This window comes from Merops nubicus, unplaced genomic scaffold, assembly GCF_000691845.1.
Source record: "Merops nubicus isolate BGI_N331 unplaced genomic scaffold, ASM69184v1 scaffold5986, whole genome shotgun sequence".
Lineage (NCBI taxonomy): Eukaryota > Metazoa > Chordata > Aves > Coraciiformes > Meropidae > Merops > Merops nubicus.
Genome location: NW_008612810.1, coordinates 50572 through 74642, shown reverse-complemented (window position 1 = coordinate 74642; position 24071 = coordinate 50572). Strand labels below are relative to the sequence as shown.

Genomic DNA, 24071 nt, shown 5'->3' with positions numbered 1-24071 from the left:
TGTTCTTCTGGGTGTCCAACTTGGAAGAGCCATCTCCCCAGGTTCTAGCTACCTACACCTGGAAGATGCAGCTCTGGAGAGCTTCATGTCCTGGATCCTGTGCAAACACAGAGCAATCAGGCTTACAGCACAGCTTAGATACATAGAAAACAACACAGCACATAGCCAGGAGCTGGAGAGGTGTCATGAAATCAGCACTGAAAGTCAGTCAGTGATGGGCATTTGGGTAGAGTCACCAAGGTTTAAGAGTAGCAAGAGTGTAAGTACATAGGATAGTAGAAATCTGAGACCAAAGAGCAGGTAGGATTGAAATGGATGAAAGAAAGAAATCTGAGGATAAATATGGTTTTCTTATGAAGCATCCATCTTACGGACTACATGTGCCTTTCCCCTGCTGCTGCCTTTTTAGGATGGCATTTTAGCAAGCAGTTACTGTGGCCTGTGATTCATGAAAAAATGCTTTGTCTGCTTTTGTTTGCCTCTTCCTTTCTATCTCGGCTTTTAGCCTTCTCCATTTATGTTGCCCCACAGCTGCGACATTTCCTCTTTCTTCTCACTGTCTCAGCGCCTTTACCCATCTGTACTTCGCAGTAGTACGGAGTCTACTTCATCTTCCCAGCAGTTGTTGGCCTCTTTCTTCCTGCACCCTTCCTGCTTTAGTCTGAGCTAAGTATTCAGTCACTTGTGAATATTGGATGTGTTCCTTGAAATACCTCATCAGAGTTTCATGCCATTTTAAGATGGGAGGCACACAGCAGTTGTTTAAAGTCAGGCTTTGTAAGGATGTGGAGGAGGACACCCTGTGCTGCCACTGACTTAGGAGAATTCAGGTTTAGGGACTTTACCAAGGACATTGGCTCAACAGTGTTCTTAGTGTTGCTGCTTCTGCTATTTAATTTTTTGGGAATGACTCTGTGTTGTGACTTCAGTTTGGGTTTGTGTTCTCAGAATCCAGTAGTGGCAAAAAAATTGACATGGCAGTAACAAGAGAGAATAGGTAGATCATATTTATTGTGTAAATGGAAAAGAAAACCAGAACTTCTTGTGTTTGGGGTTTTTTTTTTCCCTACTTATGGTTTTAAAAGTCTTGATATTTTTTGCATGAGACCTGAAAAAATTCACTAAAATTAGAAATTAGGCTACAATTCTGATTATTTTTTTTTTTAAATTAAAATTCATGGTAATGTTTAAATTTACCATAAATGGTGGTTTATTCTCAGGACAATGGTGATATGGTATAGACTAACATTAATTTATGACTAATTTTACCAAGCTTTGCAAATATCAATATATCCTTTCCAGGAGCTGTTTCGGAATATTTCTAAGGAAGACACACTTCCTGACTGAATTCTACCTCAATTTTTGAGAGACACGTGCCTTATTGGAAAATTTTATGATTGCAGTTGCTGTTGAAATATAATTTCAATGCTGAATTCCCCACTAAACATAAATGGACAGTTAAGTAAAAGCTACGTGCAATATTTTTTTTTTGTGCCTAATCATGAGTTGAGAGAAAATCAACTTTTGTTGTTGTGTTGTTAGGAGACATATTGTCTGAGCCTCAACAGTGGCATATTAGTAAGTCCTACCAACCCTTTGTATTTTGTGAGAAAAGGAGGTTTAGTAGAGAGACTGAAGAAGTTTGGATTATTGAGAAACCAGGTTCTGAATTCGCCTTTTTACTTTCCTAACTTAAATTTTGTCTTTGCAAAGTCATTGTCATCCCTTGCTCTAATTTCCTCATCTGCAAAACAGGAATTGCAGTTACTGACCTACTTTGAAGCAACAACCATAAAAATGGCTGGAATTAGAGTCATGGCAGTCAGACAAAACAGCAGTGGGTTGTACCACTGCACAGCATTGAAAAATTGTGGTTTATGCCCCCTCAAAACAGTTATGACAGTTTAAAAAAACATTAATCTTTTTTTCTTCCTAACTACATTCTGAACTTTAAAATTTCCCACATGTCCCAACCGTATTTCCAAGATTTTCTGGACTAGTTTAATAGAGGTTTGGTGTTTCTTATGATGAAAACTGAGATTTTGAAGTACTTCAAACCACTGTAGCTTGTGATCAAATAACAATAGTTGATGATTCTGAATGGATGCAGTGCAAAGTCTCAGGGGAGCAGTGATTAGTACCAGTTGCGTGCTACTAATTATCCATGTGGATATATGCATATATTTGTCCCAAAACATTGCTTTGTGTGGAGAGCAGCAGTAAGTTTGTAAATTGACAGCTCAAGCTGCTCTAAACACTTGGATCAGTGGGTTTGAAAGGAATGTGAGAAAGAGAAATATTTACCCAGAGCTTTTTAAAACACTTGGGAAAGTAGGGGTCTTTTTGATCATTCTTTTTTTAAGCTGTAGATTTCTGATAGGAGCTGGGGACCTAACTTTTCAGATTTTTGTGTATTCTTTGTGTAAGCTTTAACTTCTGTAATGACGGTAGGGCAGTTCTTAGGATGGGTGCATTCACTGGGAAAGGGCTTCAGTGAATGCTGTGGAGGGATCTTTGAAGTGACTTGAAGCTGCTTTGGTCACAGACATGGAAGGAGGGACCTGCAGCATCCCATGGCAGGGTGCAGCAGTGGATACATGCCCAGGCACTTGGAGCCACTCGCTATGGAAGGGTTGGTAACACCATGCTGCAGGAGGGTGACATGTTGCCAGCAGATTGCCTTGGTTGCAAGGCCCTCAGTGTGTGACAAGCCCCTGGCTGCTTTGCAGGATTGGGGCAGCGTTCTCATGTCTTTGGGCAGACACACCAGATGTGATGGGGTGGTGACTCTGTTTTGCCCATGGAGCTCTTTGGTGGAAAAGAGACTGTGATGCTACAAGGCAGATGCAGCGTGTGATGTTGTGGTTAAGGAGAAGTCACAGGAAACAAATGTATGAGTCGTACTGGAGGAGTGAGGTTTGGTTGATCTGGCAAGCCCATGGGTGTAAATATAGTGAAGCGTTCTTATATTTCTTCATCAAATAAACCACATCCGTGTGAGTACAGACTGTGCTGCCTGCTGTAGTTCTCATATCCATGCTCTGGTACCCTGAAGTAGTTACCTCGTTAGTGGTCTTACAGAAGAAATCTTGCTTACAGAGTTTCTTCTTGTAGTTCTTACTCCTTGCAAGCAAGCCTTGATAATGCACCTGGCATTACTGCTCTCTGATTTCTGTGAAAGTTGCATTCATCATTCTGGACACTGTATTACCTAAGCAATATGTAATGCAGCAAGCAGGGACTGATGGAAAACTTCATCTGCCTAAGTTGCATGCTGAGGGTTTCACAATGGTATATGAACTAGGTGTGACCAGTTTACAGTCCTCACTTCCCACTGCCATAGTAAATTATTTTCTGAGCTTTACCATCCACTCCAGTTCTTCATCATGCTATATTAATGGCTCAGATGGGATCTTGAAACAAAATGCCAGTTAGACACTCAGGAGGCTCTTTTGTGTCCACTGACTATTAGAAGGGATGAACAGGATAAGCAGGTTAGAGGAAAATAAGATGCACTATTCTGTGATTGGAAAGAGGTTTCATCTTATTATTCTTGACAAATCTGTCTAGCTAAGAGCAGTGATGGCAGAAGAGGGATAAAAAGAAACCCACGTTGTCTTTATCAGTATATCCAGAGAAAGACCAGCATGGGATTTGTGAAGTGTAATGCCAGGCAGCATCTGTGTCTGTTGAGCAGTTGTCTTGTGACTCCAGAGCCACATGGGCAAAGCAGCAACAGCCTCTGTGGCTCACTGCCTTTGTATGTCCAGGCCCTTAAGGAAACTCTTGACAATTATGGAATAGTCTTGGATTATATGTAGCACATTACAGGGGTATCAGGACAGCCTGTATCTGCCCAGGGCTATTTTAGGTGGTGCTTTATACTACTGTTATTTTTCTCCCCAAATTCATGACTCCTCATATCTGCATTTTTGAGCAGTGCTGCTTGTTTCATCTTCCTATGTGTTGACTTCACTAGATTGTAACTCAGTAGATAGATGTCAGGCTCTCTAGGGCTTGCATAAATTTTCATTTTTATTGTGTTGCATAGCTAACCCCAAGTGTTCAGAATTCTTAAATTAGTTCTTGCTAAACTAACAAGTAAACACTGATACAGTTTTTGTTTTAATTGCTTTCTTTCCATGTCTGAGGGAACACTTGTGTTGCCTTTTCAAATTATAAGATTTTTTTTTTACCCAAACCTTTTGAAACAGTAAAGTTAGCATTTTGTAAACTTCCGGTTCCACGTAGAGAAGCTTCAATAGGGGATTAAGTTGGATGAATGCTTGCAATCAACTAGTTGTCAGCACTGACTTATGTGAAATACTGTATGTATTACTGTTCTGTATTCATTGTAAGATTGCATTATATACCTCTGCACTTCCTGAGGCATATTCACCATATATTGCTAAGAGAGGTAAGCAGGGCATTGTCACGTGGGAACAAATGTATTTACAAAGCCATGGGAGTTGGTTTTAATACTGCCTATGAAGCTGGAGTTGTCACCATGCCTGGGAGCAAGTTAACAGTGCACTAAGCAGGATTGGAGTACTACAAGGAGGCATAAATGTCTGGATGCCCTGCTGATAGTAATGTTTTTGCAAGAACCTGAAGAGATTCTGTCTGTACTGAATTAGCCATCCTATTGCAGCTGCTTCTGCCATTCTGCAGTGAAGTTCTGACTGGCATCTTCTCTTTCTTGAAGCTGTTAGTGATCCTTTGCTGAACCATTCTCCCCATTTGTGAGGACTGAATGCTGTGCTGTGTATCAGCAGCAGGCCAGGCCATGTTAGCCTGACATTGTAAAGTGCTGGGTAGCCTGAGCACCCTGGTGATGCTTTTCTCACCCTTGGCTTCATGTTTCCAAGCTATTTAATACGCAAACCTAAGCCCGTAGGACTGTAACGTTTACTAGAGAGCTCTGGAGAACTCTGTTTTGTAGGAAGATGACATACATGTAGACAGAGATGCATAAAACTGCTTTATCAAGACCCAGTTCTTTCTGTGCTGTTCCCAGTTTTGAAGGTAAATGGGTTCCCTAGTTCTGAAAAGATGAGAAGGCTGTAGCAGCCTCATGGACCTCCTCCTACAACCACCTACCTATTTTTTTTCTCATTTATGAGGCATTAAGCTTTCTGAGATGTAAGCCAAATTTTATTCTGTGACATTCTGCATATACAGGGTGCATGAATAAATAACTTTACCAGTGTTTTGCTTGTTTACATGAAGAACCCTTTGGCAGTTCTGTTAGTTGGTTACTTGCAGATTTTTAAAAATGCCAGCTTTAGCAGGAGTAGGAAAGTAGCTTTGTAGAAAGCTTTATTATATTGGGATTGGAAGTGGACATGCTACGATAGCTCTCTGTCCTTAGAAGTTAATCTGTAGCTCAACTGAATCTGTTACTTGCCTTCAAATCTGGACTCTGTTAGATGACTGTCTATAGAAATATCTTCTGACTTGCGTATATTAGCTCTCAGAGTTTATTTTGGAAAAATACAAGAAGAGACCCTAAAACCAGGGATAGGCTGCATCACTGGTAAATTGTTAATGGCATGGAGATTTTATTACAAGTGGGTTACAGAAAAATCATACTCTCTTCTGATGATATAAACAGCTTGGTGAATAAAGGTGATAATGAAGAAGGTGGAATCAACCCAGAAAAATCACACGCACTTGCTCTGGCACTAAATTAGAAAATAACAGTTGGACATTTTCTTGCTGACTTACTTGAAGGCAGGGTGAGGTACTGAAATAATTTGAGAATTAAGCAATATTTTTTAATCTGTTGGTTTTGTTTGTTTGTTTGTTTTTCTGGTAGATTAATGCTCAAGACACCAGTTCCATTACCTTATCTATGTGAACTGATGTTAGCAAACTTTATAAAAATATTTTTGTAGAGCTAGTGGGCCCTAGTATGCCAGCCAAGGTTAAAAAAGAAAACAAAGTCAGCACATCTGGAATCATAACAGATTACTTGATACCTATTTGCATCATAGGGTCCTTTCTTCTTTCTTTCTAGGTATACTTTTTTGCATTAATGCTGCAGTGATGTCATCAATGCTAAGTAAAAGGTATTTGCAAGACCCAGTACTGCTTCATCTTTCTTTCATTTATAGGATACATGGATTTCTGTTCAGGATTTTACTGAGTTTCTGCCTGATCCATATCATCTCATCAATAGCTCTCCCACTCCAGAAATGCTTGATGAATTCTGAATGTCAGAATAATGTGGAAGATTAGTCAGGATTGTATAGTGCAGGAAGTGAGAACTGTCTAGTAGCATTTCTTTTCCTGTGGTTTACTGAATTTCAGTCACTTCAGGGTAAAATAAGTGAATGTTGCCATATTCCGTGGGAAAACATCTGTGAAATAGATTAAAACCTGTTAAAATAATTTGCCTTGATTAACTGGATCTGTCAGTTGAAGCAGTGCAAATAACTTCGAAGTCTTGAGACTGATTAGTACCGGGGGAGGGGGCGGAGAAGGCTGATTAGGAAGAAATGGGAGGAGGATTAAACCAAACTTTCCCAGATTAGTGTGCTTAGCCAGGCAGTATTACCACTGGGTCAGCAGAGCACTTTGCCTGCTTCCTGTTCTTATGCAATGTGGCTGAGTGTCAATTTGCAAGCTGAGTTTTATTTGTTTACAACTGTTTGGGTGTGTGGGGGTGTGCCTGGTTGGTTGGTTATTTCCTAGTGATACAATGAATAATTTTGTACCTCTAATGGGAACAAAGTCTGGTAGAGGTTGGGGGAGGAGAATGAAAGACCCAGAATTAACTCTTTTATATGGGTAGGGATTTAGTAACAAGTTTGCTTGTGGTGTTCTGACAATAAGAACCAATCTTAAAAATGGAAAATGTGGCTTGCTGACATCAATGACATATTAGTGATGTGTGGAACTGTCGTCCCAAAATAAAGTGAATTTTATGTCAGACTCTTCCATCAATCTGTTGTGTCCCTGGAGCAGCATCCCATGAATGTCTGCTTGTGGCTGTTGTCACCTGATCATATACTTGATGTGATGTTGTTAAGCTACAGCCCTTGGAGACCCTCAGGGACCCCCATTATCCTGTCACATACTGGAGACTGCTCCTGGGGAGTGGTGAACAAAAGCAGATTGCTTCTTCCACATAACTCTTTGCATTTTCCATCCTCAAACTGTCCCACACAGACTGAGTATCGATGCTCTTTGTAACACTTTAAGTATTGGGCGAGGAAATTGAGGATCTGATAGTCTTTAAAAACCAAACTGTTAGAAGCTTTGAGGATAGCTAACGCAAAGTGATAGGATGCCTTTGGTGTCAGCCCATTATTCTAGCAAGTTTCAGCCAGAAGCATTTATTTTCCAAATTCAGAACAGACCACACAGTTGCAGACTTTGTAGGAATTACTGAACTGAAACAAAAAGAAGGAAAAAAAGAGGCATGTTTGTAACTCTCAGTCTATTTGAAAAGATTTCTCTTGCCCTGACCCAGCTGTACAACTGACAGATGGCATCACAGTTGCTGTGTGAGGACTTAGTCTTCTTGCGGTTCTTACTCAGCTCTGTCTTTTAGGCTGTGTTTATGAAAAAGATCCTAGATCTGAGAACTTCTGCTTCTTTTTGCAATCTTAAATTAATCTTTGGGCTCCACCCACATGCTTAAACAAATGCTTTTAATGTCATCGGTGCACGTAGTAGGAGTCCCATCCTTTCTGTCATCAAGTCACTGCTTGCTAGCTCCTGTTTTGAAGGTGGCAAAGTCTCTCAGGTTTTTACAGTGTGGGTGCAGATAGTTAAGGCTCGTTCTTATCCTTTCCCAAGCCCTTCACAAGGTTTGTTCGTTTATTATAAGGCACAACAGCCTTTTCCATCCCCTGGCTTGGGAAATAAATGCCAAGTGTTTGTGTAAAGCTTTTTCATATTAAAACTACATAGTCTGCATAACCAACCTGCAAATCTTACATGAATCCTTGGAGTTATTATTGTATGAAAGCGTAATGCTCATTAGTAACTGGTCTGAGACAAGAACCAAGACTAATCCATCACTACGAGGTGAGAATAGTCATGAGGTGCGCATGATCTGAATTTGGACCTGGATTAACTCAGTTCTGAGCCCTTGTTTGTACCTTGGAAGGCCTCTGCTCTCCACCCACCCGGCACTAATATTACCACAGTGGTTTAAGTTGGTCAGAATTAGCTCACCCATCTTTTTCTGCCACATGTTCACACACAGGTGCTGCTACCTGGGCTGTGGCTGTGTCTCTCTGTTCTTTCTGAGCACTTGGGCATATGTGAGCCTGTGGCTGTTTGGGCTTTGCTGTCCCTATTAACCTTCCATCCTGGCATGCCAAGGTGGTGCAGAAGCACCAGGCTGTAGTGCAGTATGTCAGAGGTGGCATCAGGCCAAGGTAAAGGGTGTTTCAGCATCTCTGGCCCAGATAGTTAGCTGTGCCACACTCTGTGTGCTCAGGAGAATAAGGGAGCACACAAACTCTGTCCCAGTTTTAATGGTTTTCTGTACCAGCCCCAGCATAAAGGGTGCTATTAAAGCAGTTCAGAGATTGCTCTGAGTTTTACAAGCTCTCTGTGGCCTCATGTATTTGGGGAGAGGAATAAATTATGTTAAGGTTTAAAATGAGATGAAATTTAAAGTTATTAGTTTTCTGTGTTACTGAGGAAGAGAAGGATTTGATAGAGGTTAAGACAGATCCCAGTTCCACCCTTCCCCATTTTCTTTTATTCCAGTTTTAAGTCATTGCTAACAAATCAGGAATAGGGCAGTTGATGTATTGTTGTTAGGAATACACTGGGTAAAGATCGACATATCCAAATGCTTGTCCGTTTGGTTTGGGTTTTTTTTCCAGTGCTCAAGCAAAATCACACAACCTCCCTACAAGTTTTGCTTTCTGCAAGCATGTTCTAAGGATGCTTGTGCTTTCACTGGCCTAGTTTAGCCATGAGGATACAGAACTATAGGCTGTTTTGTACTCCTGTATCAACTTACAGCACTGTCATCGCATCAGTACGTTCCCTGAGCATGCATGAGTCATATAAAGGCACATCTACTGGTTCTCTTTATTGCTGGAGATTTTGGGGAAAGGTGATTAGCCAATATGAAACATTCTTATACTGGTATGACAGCGTACATGTTTGAGGTTGTTCTAGTTTTGTTGTTTGAGGGAGTAGGGGGAAACCCAATGCCAAAACTGAACCCTAAATCCTGCCTCTATTCCAAGTAGTTAAACTGAGACTGTGTGTTGATTAGGCCTGAAGCATGCTTATCATTACTGCTTCTCTATGCAGGTATTTTGGGACTGGTTGTTTACATACAACTAAATGTTTGTGTAAGTAGTTGCAGATTCAGTCAAGAAGCAGGTAACAAAGTAGTAACAACAGCAGAGCTAAAGACCTTTCATTATTTGTATTAACACGTCCCTTCTGTTTGTAGAACGAAATGTGTCTTGCCACACAACAGCTTTCAAAGCAGCTCCTTGCCTATGAAAAGCAGGTATGTTCAACATATGCCTTTGATTTCTTTTCAGCCTCGGCACTGGTGAAGACCTTTGTGTGAATAATATGTTTTCCAGAAGTGCTTAGGACCTTGGTTTTACTTGGTTTCATGTGAAGGCTGATGTAAAATTTTCCAGCATGTTCAAGGGATTTAGGTCACTTCTGAGAATCTTAAAGGAAAAAAGAATTTTAAAAGTGCAAAATGTGAGTTAATACGTTTATGAAGGTGCAAACCAGTTTATGCCTATTGTATGATTATGTCTTTAAACTGAGTATAATAAGCATGAATTGTATGTTATCCAAAATCCATTAATTTAAAACAAGTGTAAAAGAGTATGTTTTAGTGAATTACTGTTTTTCCATTTAGTTCTCTCATACCTTTGTAGTAAAACCTGTGTTGTATTTCATACTCACCTTTATTGATTTACAGACCAAATGTGTATTTCTATTTTCAGCATTTTGCCTTAGGTAAAGGAGATGAAGAAGTGATATCCACCCTTCATTACTTTTCAAAAGTTGTGGATGAGGTAATTTGAATTTGCAACATTCTCTTTTTACAATACAGAATATTGGTTGTTGAAAAACCACCTTTGTGCTTTTGATTCTGAACCTTTCCACTGAAGGCTAGCTTGTTCCTAGGTTTTATAGAATAATACAATTGGCATCAAAAGGAGTATAATATAACCTTTTTGTAATGGTTAAGGCAGTTTCTGTGGCTTTGTCCCACGTGCTGTCCTCAGAGCAAAGCTGAACTTCCTAAATAAGAGAATTAGAAAAGACACTGAAACAGCCCATTTTGTCTAGGCTGGGGGCATTTTTAATTTAGTTACATTTACGCTTTAAACGCTGCAATTTGAGCTAGAACCTGCTAAGGATTGATACAGGGCAGCTGTGAATTAGTAAAGTTGCAGTTTGGCTGCTGTGAGATTGCAGAATCCAGAGATGCCAGGAGGAGGCTGCAGAGATGCCTGCTGAAGGCAGGTGAGCTACTGCAGCCGTGTGCACTGAACATTTCCCCTCTCTGTAGGTTGTTGCTGAGTACTGAGAGTCTTCCTAAATGCTTTTGTTGGACCTGCCAAAATAACGTTTCAGTATAATCTTAGTATCTAGGTCCTCATTGCTTAAGTATCATTTGCCACACGTCGTTCTTTCTGTTGTGAACGGGGCTGTGCCATCAGAAGAGCATTCAACTTTTGTTAAGGCAGAAGGCTGTATTGAGGTCTGCTATTTGGGAGAGAAAATAGGACAGTTGTAGGGCAAAAAATAAGTTAAAATTTTTGTACCCATTTGTCACAAGTCTTGGACTTGTCTGTGTAAACTGTGAATAAATCAAGACAAGAACTTTCTCCTTCCCAGGTAGAAGAGAACCATCCCATTTGGGAGCAGAAAGCTGAGAGCTCTGTTCAGTTCTGTTGGTCACATTTTCCCTCTCAAGACCCTGCTCCATTTCTCAGCCTCCATTTCTGAGTGTTAGCTACCCCCTCTACATGTTCCTCAGTTGTCTGTTCTGCTGGCATTGACATGTCCTGGTTGAGTTTCATATTGTCTAGTGGGAAATATTGACTTCATCCTCACCTGCACACCTGCACCTGGAGGCCTTCAGGATACCTGGAGCAAGTGGGCAGAATGTCCTGTGAGCATGTGGAGCACTCCTAGTCTGTAGTACCAGGTGCCTGAGCGCGTGGTTGATAGTTGTCCTACCTGAACCCATCTAAGATTCTTAGCGTGTCACTGCTGACATGAGAGCCTTGCATTCAGCCTAAACAGCATCACATGAGTGCTTTAAAATTCTCAATATGCTGAATTTTAGAGAAAAGCTTACAGGAACAGGAAATTGCTCTGATGGTAAAAAATTTGATTTGGACCTTTTGTTTTGGTTGCCCACTGTTGTGATTGTGTCCCAGGTAACCCTCATGAATAGAAAGGGTTCCTAGTCATGGCAGTGAGACTGTAACCCTGTGGCATAGAGACCAATATAAACTGGTTAACAAAGGCTAATTACAGATTAAATCCTGTTGAGTTAAGCATTAGCATTAATGGTCAAGTAAACTGCCCTAACGTGTGTGGGAACTGAAAAGTACTTGGATTGTTGGAAAACTCCAGGCAGGAATTAAGTGTTTAGGGGGAAAATCCCCATCAGTCTCTCATACCTTGAGAAATTTAATTTAAGCACTGAAATACATTGAAGTACATAGCATCTTTTTTTTTGTCTGCTGAACAGAGGTGGCAGGTGTGCTGCTTCAGCAGCTGTAGAATCCTGGGGGTTTTTTAGTTACTATTTGTTTACACCGTGTCTTAGTGCAGTCCTCTATTCTCTGTTTCAGCTCAATATTCTTCATTCTGAACTGGCAAAACAGTTGGCAGATACAATGGTTCTACCAATAATACAATTTCGAGAAAAAGATCTCACAGGTAAATTTTAAGTTTTAAATTTCTTCATGTTTTCCATCTTGCTTATGTCATAATAAATTGCAGCGTAATGTCATGTGATAATTTGTCCTTTAATTTGCAGACAAGTTTTTTTGTATTTTTTTTTTCTGCTACAGAATTTCATTGACAGGTGCATGCTTTTCCTCAAATAATGCAAGTTCATATAATGTTCTCATAGAATTGTTTAGGTGGGAAAAGACCTTTAAGATCACGTCCAATCATTAACCTAAGCCTAACAAGTCCAGTGCTGAACCATGTCCCTAAGCACCACATGGTGCAAGTTTTAAGGTACATAGCTTTGTTCTTTGTTGGGTCACTCTGCTTTTACACTAGTGTAATTTTACTGAAGTCATCAATGTTATAATGACCTACAGCAAGAAAATTTAGCAGTGAATGTGGCTTGCAAACAATATTTATCCTACTTCAAAAGTTTGTGTTTGTTTGAAAAGCACAAGCAAGAATGCTTTTTCAACTTCACAATGTGGCATCATAGAATGGTTTGGGTTGGAAGTAACCTTAAAGATCATCTAGTTCCAACCTCCCCCATGGGCAGGGATGCCTCCCACTAGACCAGTTTGCACAAGGCCCCATCCACTCTGGTCTTGAACAGTGATGGAGCACCCAAAACTTCCCTGGGCGTATACTATATCTCCTCCTTTTTAGCCAAACAGTGCACTTTAGATCCTTGCCATCCAAGGGTAGCTCCAAGTAGCCTGATTGCACAAACTTTGAAGTTCATTATTTAAACAGCAGAGCGATGATGCAAACATCTGGTGTAATTTCAAAAGAAATTAGTTCATATTCAAGGTCAAGGACACCCTAACCTACTCATGCAACAGACACACGGGCTTTTACTGCAGTATTCTTTTTTTTTTTTTTTTTAAGCCCACTTTTCAACTCACTAAGCTCAGTCCTCTGTATGTATTTTTTAAATATATAATTTTGATGCGAGACAAAAAAAAACTACAGTGCAGTATTGAATACTTAATGTTTCTTATAGCATCCCATTTGAAATTGCAAAGACATCATTGGATATCTTGTTTATAATATAATGTAAAATATAAAGCAGTATTTGGATGGTAAGATCTTGGTTCTGTAAACACTTCCCCTCTTCTTTAATGTGGCTTCATTGATGTGGTGATTCTGCTCCCATCTTTATGTGTTCTGCCCCTCACCTCATAAAAGAGAGCATAAAAAGAAAACGCAGGTGAAGCCCACAATCAAAGCCTTGGCTGCTTCATGGCAGAAAATGAAAGGTTTTTCCATTTCCCAAGATGTCAAAATCTTTTTTGTTCCACCCAGCCAACACAACCTCCATTTTTCTCTGACACAATCTGTAGAACAGCATTTTCACTGGAGACCTGGCCATACTGAAATTTCATCATAGGATTAAACAGGAAGGATTAACTGTGTTCCTGTTTTTGCTCTTGATCTTGTTATTTGTATGTATTGAATACCGTAGAAACCTCTAGGCACAAGTTAGCCATGCCTGGGAAGAGTTTCTGTCTTTCTGCATTAGAGTCATGAGGAAGCGTTCTGGGGAGGAAGAAGGTGGCATAAAGCTAATTAATGTGTAGGTTGTTGCAAATAATCAGAGACTCTGATGACATTATACAGTTTCCCCTTATTCTTTTCACAGTTGCGTAATGTCTGTTGTTGTGAATGTGTTTTCTTTGTAGCTTTTTGAGGAGGGTTTTGCCAGTTGCAGCATACACTGGTATGGACACTGAGAGTACCTTATGCCCAGCTCTTGTGAAAGTTGGGTTGCCTGTTTACTCTGTCTTCCTTCTGCCTGCATCAGCAGCTCCTGGCTGGTGTTTGCTATGTAGGCGTTGTAGCCAGCAGTCAGACGGGTTAGATACCTATTTCTTTTCACAGAGAAACTTAGAAAAAAAATGTTCAATGTTGATGGAGATTCAGGTGCAGGAAAGGGTCTTGACATGTCTCTGGGACTTAGATTTCTTGAGATCAGATAAGCATTGTCAGGAAGTTGTTCAGAATTGCTTATCTTATTACAGTGGTGGAACTTTTGTCACAACGAGCATACTGAAATGGTGCGTTTTTGGGTAAATTACATTGGCAGATAAGGAGCCTTTTTGATATGATAACTTGCTCAATCAAGTAAACCCACTTGACTCTTAATTTGCTACATGCCTGTTCATTTCTGTAGCAGCTGATCTGGTTTATCAGTTTCAAGACAGGCACAAGTTGGGCATGTTTGCTTTGAAAGGACTGGAGTAGCATAGGCATTAAATGTTCCATAAGTGGTCTCAGTTGAACAAAGTGTTTACAGCTGGTTTTACTCTGAATATTCAATTTCTTTTTTCCAGAAGTAAGCACGTTGAAGGATCTTTTTGGCCTTGCTAGCAATGGTATGTTTCCCTGTTTTGTTTGTTTTTAACGGTGTGCACCTGCTATATCACAGAAGACATTTTTAATCTATGCACACACACATATCACATTTCTAAAAAAATAATATTCCTTGTCTACAGAACATGACGTGTCCATGGCAAAGTACAGCAGGTTACCAAAAAGGAAAGAAAATGAGAAGGTAACAAATGTGAAAAGAAGAAGGGAAAGTTTTAATCAGCTGTTCTGTCTGCGTCATTGTTCACTTATGAACTTCGGAGAATTCATCAGTTAAATTTACAGTAGCTTGGGAGTACTTGTGATTTCATTTCCAAGCAGACACAAAGCTTTGAAACATCAAATCAGTAAAGTTGTCCAGCTTGAAGAAAAAGGTATAAGTGATCAAGTATTGTGCTGAACTAGAGCCCTTGAGGTCCAGGGGAGCTCTTCAGACAGAGGCAATCCAAATGGCTATAAATAGATCTGTATAGGCCTACTGTTATGCAGCTGTTGTGATGATGCTGTATCAGTGGGTACAACTCATTGTGAACTGTCATGAAGCCTTGTGTCTGCTGTTTATAAAGCATTCATTTTTTTCCACATCTATCTTCCTGCTAAATTTCCCTGTATGGATTGTCATTCCACTTAGAGTACACATAAGTCCATTGGTGATATCGTTTTATGTTTCTTATTCTTTGCTCACTGGACCTTTGTTCCAAAATACATCCCTGTGTGCCAAAAAGTGTGTGGTTGGCCCTGTCTTAACAGTGCATCTGTTCTACAGGATGGTCCTTTAAAGGAAATGTGCTACAGAACAGAATGAGATATAGCATATTGTGAATTATTCATCTCTGAATTCTGCACTTGCAGGCTTGTGTTGTGATCTTATCTGCAGATAAATTCTTGCAGTGAGATCAGATCCAGAATTTCAGTTGTAGTAGTCATAGGGACTCCCCAGAGAGGGGTTTGAAGTACTTGCTTTGGGTTTTGGATTTGTTTTTTTTAGTTTCTCATCCTTCCTTTTAATGTGGAGAAGTTCTGTAATGAGAGTTGTTTGAAGATAACTTGAAAATAATCAGTAAATATACCCATATGCATAGTAGCACTTTGTCAACCTCTTTATCAATTTTTATTCAGCTTAAGGCAGAAGTGGCAAAAGAAGTGGCAAATGCAAGAAGAAAGCAGCATCTTTCATCTCTGCAGTATTACTGTGCCTTGAATGCTCTGCAGTACAGGAAGAGAGTGGCAATGATGGAACCTATGCTAGGATATACACGAGGGCAGGTATGGACAGTAAAGCATCTGTATCACTTCAACACATCCCTGGGAAAAGTAAAACGTAGCTCTGAATTTGTTTGGGGTTTTTTTTGAGAACTGACAAATGAAAATGGGGGCAGAGGGGATGACACTCAGGGGATGATGGGGCTTCTGTTCAGCTTGCCTGGATTCTAACAACTGATTATGTTTGCTGCAGCTGAATGTTTAGATATTCAGGAAAGACTCCAATGAAAAAAAAATGCAATGCAATTATATACAAAATCAGCCTGGGGTTAATTTCTTCACAGCTAAGCTATTAGTGCAGCAGCATTTACTTTCACTGTTTACTCTGCCTGCACAAACTCTCCTATGTAGCTGTTCCTTTCTTGGCACATAATGTTCAGCATACTGATGAGGAGTGTACACCAGAAGGAACAGAGCATGCACTGGAGAGCTGGAAGGACAGAACAGTGGAGTGGATTGAACATAAGGCTGGCAAATCCTCTTTCTAATCTTTATTCTGCCAGCAATTTGATAGAACATTTCTCAAATCTGTAAAATGCGGTAGTAATACTGTTAATCTGACTCACCGGGATGTCAGGAGGATCAACAAACTCATGGTTTCACAGCACTTGATTCTCATTCCTGCCCATTTTAAGGCTCTGTTGTGTTTTGATGCTGTTGAAGGAAAGCGTGTGGAAAATAAGAACTGGGCTCTGAAAACAGAAACAAGTGGACACGGTGCTCTATTTGAGATTGTAGCGTGGATCATAAAATCATAGAATAGTTTTGGTTGGAAGAGACCTTTAAGATGATCATGTCTGACCGTTAACCCAGCACTGACAAGTCCACCGCTAAACCGTGTCTCTCAGCACCACATCTACACATCTTTTACATCCCTTATTGCCTCCATTGTCCCGTGCCTTTTGCAGATCATGTGCACCATATAAAATAGGTAATAAAGGAGAACTCGGTCGCTTTCCACACCACAGGAGCTCATACTGCTTCTCTGCTGTAATTATACTAAGTGAAAGAACTGCCTGGTTTCTTTGACTGGAAGCCACACAGAACTTTCTTTCCTTGTATTTGATCTGGCAAAACTGCCATATATTGGTACTCTATACAGGAACATTATAAGTTGTCATGGCAATGACTTGAGTAGCCAAAAGTTGGTTGATATTGCTGCTTAAATACTGTGAAATGCTCTTCAGCCCAAGTATATATATTTTCGTTATTAATTACTCAAAACGTGTCTCCTATTTCACATTTCCAACAAATGAGCAGGCCATAAGGATTTGTTTGGAAGAAGGAGTGTTCATTTGACTGAAAACTGACACCAGCATCACAGCTGGGTGTGTCAGTCTATCATCAGTGGAATTTAGAGCTCTTCCCTCCTGAAGCAAGCTTCTGAAACAGAATAGGTGAATCATTGTTTAAGAGATCCTGCTCTCCCTTGTCTGTAAAGGGAGTTTGTGGTCAGTAAGATGGTTGCAGAAATCCGAGTTACAGGTTAAGAAGAATCCCACATCCCAAGGTTAGGGTAAAGGAGTGGAATCACAAATAAAATTGGATGAAGTAGCTAGTAAATTGCTTAACAGCTAAAAATTTGCTTTTACATCTCTTTCTGGATTAGTTTGCTGATTTTGGTTTTGTTTTTTTTTTTTTTTTCTAACTAATTGGATGCACTCATTAGCCATGTCCATGTTTCACGCAGTTGCCAGCATGTTCTGCAGTAGGTCCTTGGGTTATCAGCAGACAATCCAAGGTCAAGTCTACACTGAGTGCTTTGCTGCTGTTGCATGCCTGCTGAGCCATACCAGCTAAGTGAATTCATCTTCTGCCACAAAATGTGCACTTTGGCCTTGGCAGCTTTTTTTAGCTTCTTCAGCGGAACAAAATCCATGGTGAATCTGTCCCTGATATAACTGATTGCACTGGAGGCTTCTGGTAGCACAGCTATACTTCACCACTTCCCTGACTGACTTTGTCATAGCAGTTAAAACATTTCCAGGCTGGAGTTGGTAGGGTAGGTTGGACTACTAAACCTAATGGACAGTTTATGTCCCGTGCCTTTTGATACGGTGGCATTGAATGCAGTGGCTTCTGACACCACTAGACCCAGTCCTGCACAGTGCTGGTGTGGGAGGAGTCTGAGTCTGCCTGTTCCCTTGTTGCAGCCATTTGGCAAGTCCCTTGGAAGCGTACCTGCCAGCAGCTGATACCTGTATGTGAAAGGGCGTGCGAAAGGCTGCGGCAGTGCCCCAGTGAGAAATGCAAAGAAAGGCAGCAGGGCTGTTATAACCACGGGCTGTGCCGGCTGCTACCTGTTACTGCTCTGCCAAAGCCAAGATAACTGCCCATGTCTGGTCTATTTTTATCTTTCAGATCAACTTCTTTAAGAAAGGAGCAGAGATGTTTTCCAAACGAATGGACAGCTTTTTGTCATCTGTTTCAGATATGGTTCAGAGGTAATGCACTGCTTTTGTTTTCTTCTGTCATTCCACTGAATTCAGAGCAAAGGTGCACCAGCCGTCAGCACCTAACAGGGCGTGTGCTTCTTTCTTCCTGATGAGATTTCTTGTGTGCTTGGATTGCCATGTTGGCCACTTGGTGTTAAGGCAGCAGGTGGAAAGGAGGCGTTTTGGACAGGTAAAGAAAAATGCTGTCAGTGCACTGTAAAGAGTATTTTTACAATATAGTCAGGAACTATATCCTGTAAAGTGTTCACATGCTTTATTACGTCCCAGTCTCTCTTTGTGGGCAGAAAAGCATAGCTTTTAACCTATTTTAACCTAAAAGCCTAGCTTTTAACCAATTGAAATGGGTTAACAGATTTAAAGTGCTAAAGTGCATTCTGAATTAGAGGTATTTATACTTGCTAACAATAATCCATTAACCTCTCAAATAAAGCCTTAGGGCCTACAGTGTCTCATGTTATGGCTACACAAGACAAACAAAGCTCCTCACCCTAGAGGAGCATCCAGTATAGGCTGTACTGGTCCACTGAGTTCAATGTTCAACCTGCTTTGGCTAAGTCCTTATTTGAATAAACTGCCCCACTTTTGTGCTCCTAATTTTGTGCTTATTTTTGCTTACACCTTCCCCCATTTCCATCCTCTACTTGTAGTGAAGATTGATGGTTTTTTTTATAATTAAGTCCCTGCAAATGTAAACTGTACATTTCACATGTAATCATATTAGAGCATTAATAATTTTTTTTAAAAATCAGGTGGAACACTAGACTGAGTCCTTCACTTTGTTGCTTCATACCTTTCATATCAGACTATAGCCAAATCATTACTTATTCTGACTCTAGGGACATTTTAAATAATGCAGCCTTGTTAATTTGAGAACCGTGTTGTAAGTAGTTGCCCTGTATAGTGGATTCTTTCATTAGATGATTCATTACTTCCTGTACCTTCATACTTATTTCTGTATCTTTTCACACTCACTTCTGAAATATATCCTTCTCCAGTCTACATAGCATTTGTACAGACTGGAAGACAGATTTTAAACTGCTTTGAAATAGTGTCCTTTATTTGGTAAGGCTAGAGAATCTTGCTTGTGTTTTACAGGTACAGTGAGGACCCTGCCACTGGATCCTCACCATACAATAAGCCCTTGTTTTCCAGACTCTGATGGATTTGAATTCTGGATAGGATGCAGTAGTAAATGGAAGAGAAAACAGGCTGCTCAGTTGTGTTGCTGAGTCTGGTTTTCGTGTTTTAAGTCTGTCATGCAGCAAAGCCTGAAAGTACAGCTCAAATCTCAACTCGTACAGGAGCGTTATGTCTTTGGGAAGAACAAGAGAAGCTTGCAAACTGCTGAGTGACGCTGTGCAGCTTAGTAGCTACTGACACAGGACATGGTTTCATGACTTAAGATAACTCAGCCACTGAAAACCATGTTGCCTACTACTTTCCTCCTTTAGTGCTGGGGATCACAAAGTCTCAGTGAGTCAGATCTGCTTGCTAATCAGGCTAAAAGCTTTTTATTTGTCAGATTTGTTTTCTCAGAACAACAAGCCGATGAGACCTGTTGTGCAGGTATAGAATTTCAGCAGAGATGTAGTCTTGCATCTGTTTAAGCTGACTGTGAAACTGAGTTTTCGTATTTCAAAGTATTTTCATTCACACAGTGAATATTGCTAATGATGTAAACATGTTAAGAGAAGACGGATCACTAAAATATTCTTAGTATCCAACTGGTCTAATGCCACAAATGCATACAACTTCAGAATTGTCAGTTTTTCTCTCCTTTCTACATTTGAGATAGGAGAAATGTGCCTTCAGAAGAGCAATCCAGTCTTGGGAACCATGGAGATGCTAGGACAGTTTTGTTGGAACAGTTTGTGGCACAAGAAAAATGACATCAAAAGATTGATCATCAAGTAGCACTTACATAAAAACTGACAGCACTGTTCCATTACATTTCAAACTGAAATTTAAATAGTTCTTATCCTTACATTTAATGATAATGTTGAAAGGCAAAAGCGTGCAAAATACAGTCTAGTGCAGAAAAGCTGGAAATAAGCTAACATGAAACAGAGTAACATGATGAAAGAGTGACTCTTCATCTGGCCAGGAAGATACTGCTTAGTGATGACTTAATGCAGTACAATCTGTCTGGATTACTTCAACAGTTACAGGATATCACCATCTTCTACAAAAGACTGAGAAGGAGAATGGCATCAGAATCATACCTGCATGCCTTGTGCTTTTCTACAGGCTTTTTGCCACTGTCAGAGACAGGATAGTAGACTATGTGGGTTGCTGGTCCAGCTGTGTACATCCTGTGTTATGTGCTCATTTTCTTCAGAAGGTTTAACCATTTGGGCAGGAAGTAGGGAGAAAATTGCTTATTGCATCGGTGCAGGTATTAGTAACTTTCTAAGATATGCAATGACAGGTATTCTTATGTCCCCACCCTGTGAGTTTTCCTAGTAGCCTGGATACAGTCACGTTTGGAAAAGTTGAATAAAGAAAAAAAAATATTTATTCTTATTTTTAATCTGAAAGTCAAAGAACAGCTGCTGCAGTATGGACCTCAAGAGGTCATCTTAGTCCACTCTCCTGCTGAGTGCAGGATCAGAGCTGAGTGTTCCACACTGTCCATTCAGATTTTGAGCATCTCTGTCCCTCTCTTACACATGGCACACACACAATCTGGTTACAGCTTGTGTCCATTTTCTCTCATTCTGTCACTGTAAACATCTCCAAGGAGGGTCTAGCTCCATCTGCTGTGCACCCTCCTATCAGGTAGCTAAGGCAGCAATAAGATCAGCCCCTTAGCCTTCGTTTCTTGAGGCTGAAAAACAATTCTCACAGCTTCTTCTCATGTCACACGTTCTGGCCCCCTGCTCATCTCTTTACTTAACTTCCTTTCTGTCTTTTATGTGCTGGGGCACCAAAACTAGACATAGTACTCCTGTTGGAGTCTCAGAAGTGCTGAACAGACAGGAGTAAGTACTTCCTTTGACCTTCTGGCTATACTTCTGCTCATGCTGCCCAAGATGTGACTGTCCCTATTTCTTTGCCACAAGGGCATGTTGCTGGCTCATTTTCAGCTTATCTCTAGGACCCTGAGGTCCTTTGCTGAAAGTTGCCTTCTATTCAAATGCTTCCCATTCTTTACAGTGTCATGGGGTTACTCCATCCCAGGCAGGGCTTTGTTTTTGCTGAACTTCCTGAGGCTCCCACCTGCCCATTTCTGCAGCATGTCAAGGTCCCTCAGAACACTCTGCCATATCCGTCAATCAGTCTTCCCAGTTTGGGGTCATCTGTTCCTATGGGTTGTCCGGGTCTCATTAAAGACTGTAAACCTGTAAGTGCCTGTGTTGACCCATGAGGAACATCACACCAGTTGGGCTTTGCCTCACTGATTACAACCCGTTGAGCTCAGCAGTGCAGCCATGTTTTCTATGCCTCTTGTAGCTAACTTCTTCAGTTTGTATTTCACCAGTTTGGCTATCAGGATACCATGGGAGACCATGTGAAAGGTCTCAGTGAAGTCAAGTGAAGCAGCATCCACTGCTCTTCTCCCATCCACCATGCTAGTCATTGCTTCACAGCAGGCAACCAGGATGGTCAGGCATGAGTTACCCATGATAGATCTGTGCTGGCTGCTCTCAGTTGCCTTCTTGTCCTTTGTATGTTTGGAAATGGCTGAAGGATTTGGTCTGTAGCTTCCCAGGGACTGGCTTATTGTTCCCCAGACTGATTTTCTTGCTGTCTCAAAGGCACATGCGACACTTGCCTTTTTTTCCAGTCATTAGGAACCTTCCCTGACTGCAGTGAACTTTTGAAGAAGATAGAGACCAGCATTGCAAGGGACATCAGCCAGCTCCCTCAGGACCTCAGTTCACAGGTGCATGGCCAGACCTCAGGTTCACAGAAGTGCAGTGCAAACAGATGGCTGAAAACATTTTCTACTTCCTTGTCCACAGATGCACCAAACAGTGCTTGCAGCTGACATGGAGATCTAAGCCCTTTTATGCATAGTTTATCTAATAAGGGTTTTTTTAAATTATGTTACATTTTCAAAATGTCCTTTAGTTGCTTTCTGATTATGCCTGTTGCATTGATGTGTAGTGATCAGAAGAGTCTGCAAGTGAAACACAGACTTAGTAAGGCTGGTGGAAGCAAGGCAGGTTTATCACTGGGATGAGCCTGTCGAGTGGTCTGTGGGTCCCTCTGAAAATGAAGTGGCTCCCAATGATTGTTTGACAGTAGAGCTGGGGGAAAAAAAAAACATGAAGATATTTCACTGGCATATGATGCTGACTCTGATCTCTCTGCTTGCTTTTTCCAGTAAAATGGTTGCTTGTTTTTCCCCTTTTATGCCAAACATGTCTCAGAGGAAGATTCGGAATACAGAGATACTCAGCACTGCAGTATATATCTGTGTAATGTTTCTGCAATGAATTATCACTTTGTGAGATAAATTTTGCACTCAAGTACCCCTTCACAGTTACTACCACTGTCAGCAAACTGGATTTTTACAGATATGTTCGGAAAAAGCCCAGTTTTGCCAGCTCGTGCCAAGGATGTTTTCTGAATCACATCAAAGTGGAAGACACTATTATAAACAAAAATTAAAGCTAAAATGAGACTTGAGCTACAGATTTTGTTATTGTATTGATCTGAATTCATGGAAAAGTCAGCATTGAAAAACCATGACCAGTAAATAGGTGGTCTCATGGCAGGAATTTCTCCATGGTACACAGTTGCAGGAATTAAACAAAGTTCTGTGAAAGCCAAGAGATACTATAGTAGAGTGGCACAGTTGATGTAGGCTTTACTAAGGCAACACCTATAGATTTTCATCAGTGTAAGCTCATACAAGCATTGCTTTTAGAAGCCGTCTCTAAAAAAATTCACTCTCAGCACTTCAGTGTTTCTCGTGTGCTCCTTACAGAACAATCTCATAGTTCTGGTCATTCTGTCTGTGCAGACTGGGGAAAGAAGATAACTGTGTTTAGTACAAATTGCAAAAAAGAAAGCATAGCTACTGTATGAGACATACTGAGAGTAATGTCTTCAAGCTGGGCTTTCAAAGTAAAAAGCGAGGGGAAATCCTGGCTGTGCTTTTGCTGCCAGCCTGCCAAAGAGAGACAGAATTCCCTTAAACCATGTGAATACCTTCAGAGCATATGCATCTTGTCGCTTGAGGCACAGGTGGCATTTTCTAGGAGTAGTTCGCTGCTGTATTTCTCTTCCTGCCTTTCTTTCCTAACTGCACTGATGTGTCTACACCTTCGAGAAAACTTTGGACATGTAGACTTTATAAGAAATATACCATAAGACTATTTTAAAAATAAGCTTTATCTCTGCACTGCTCTCCAATATAACTGGTATTTTTGCTCATTATGGCTTACAGATGTTAGCTTTATCCTGGTACAGATTGACTAATGATGGTTTTCTGTTTCTTTTTGTGTTGGTGTTTTTTTCCAGCATACAGGGAGAGCTGGATGCTGAAGCTGAAAAAATGAGGGTATCACAGCAGGACTTAATTGCAGTTAATGAATCTGTTTACACCCCAGATTCTGATGTAACTTCACCTGCTATCAATAGAAATCTCATCCAGAAGGCTGGCTACCTTAACCTTAGAAAGTAAGAAGGCTGTTGCTACCTGGTAACTGGTTTGTTTAGCTGGTGACTGGTTGCTACATTTTATTTTATAAAATAAAGACTCATAAAGACTCCTCAGGTAATGTTTGAGTCTCCTGAATCTCTGTGGTAGCTGTTTTCTTCAGCTCTTAAGAATCTCTGTTGCCTTTGGAAAAGTGTTTTAGAAACCTGAACCAAATTAGAGGCATTTGAAACTGTTCTCCTGAAAACAGTTTAATTCTCTTGGGATTCACCTACAGGGATGATTTCTTGCATTCAAGTAGCTAAAAATTAGAAACTGATGGTGCTGGGTTCAGATTGTTCCCAGTTCTTCAGGCTAATGAAGACACAGTGTTTACAAAAAAAAAATGGCCTCTATTTTGTAGTTAATACCTGCTTTCACAACTTACCTCCTTTACATAAATAAAAGTT

General features: G+C 40.5%; 1 protein-coding gene across 1 annotated transcript in view; it reads left to right on the top strand.

The window, feature by feature from the left end:
* The window catches only part of APPL2 (adaptor protein, phosphotyrosine interaction, PH domain and leucine zipper containing 2), a 37396-nt gene that overhangs the window by 5876 nt on the left and 7449 nt on the right, over nucleotides 1-24071 (top strand). The window contains exons 3-10 of the mRNA XM_008941654.1: nucleotides 9434-9493; nucleotides 9951-10022; nucleotides 11820-11907; nucleotides 14256-14297; nucleotides 14418-14476; nucleotides 15412-15558; nucleotides 17917-17999; nucleotides 23484-23642. Of these exons, the coding sequence (XP_008939902.1) occupies nucleotides 9434-9493; nucleotides 9951-10022; nucleotides 11820-11907; nucleotides 14256-14297; nucleotides 14418-14476; nucleotides 15412-15558; nucleotides 17917-17999; nucleotides 23484-23642 (710 nt within the window). The remainder of the gene's footprint in view (nucleotides 1-9433; nucleotides 9494-9950; nucleotides 10023-11819; nucleotides 11908-14255; nucleotides 14298-14417; nucleotides 14477-15411; nucleotides 15559-17916; nucleotides 18000-23483; nucleotides 23643-24071) is intronic.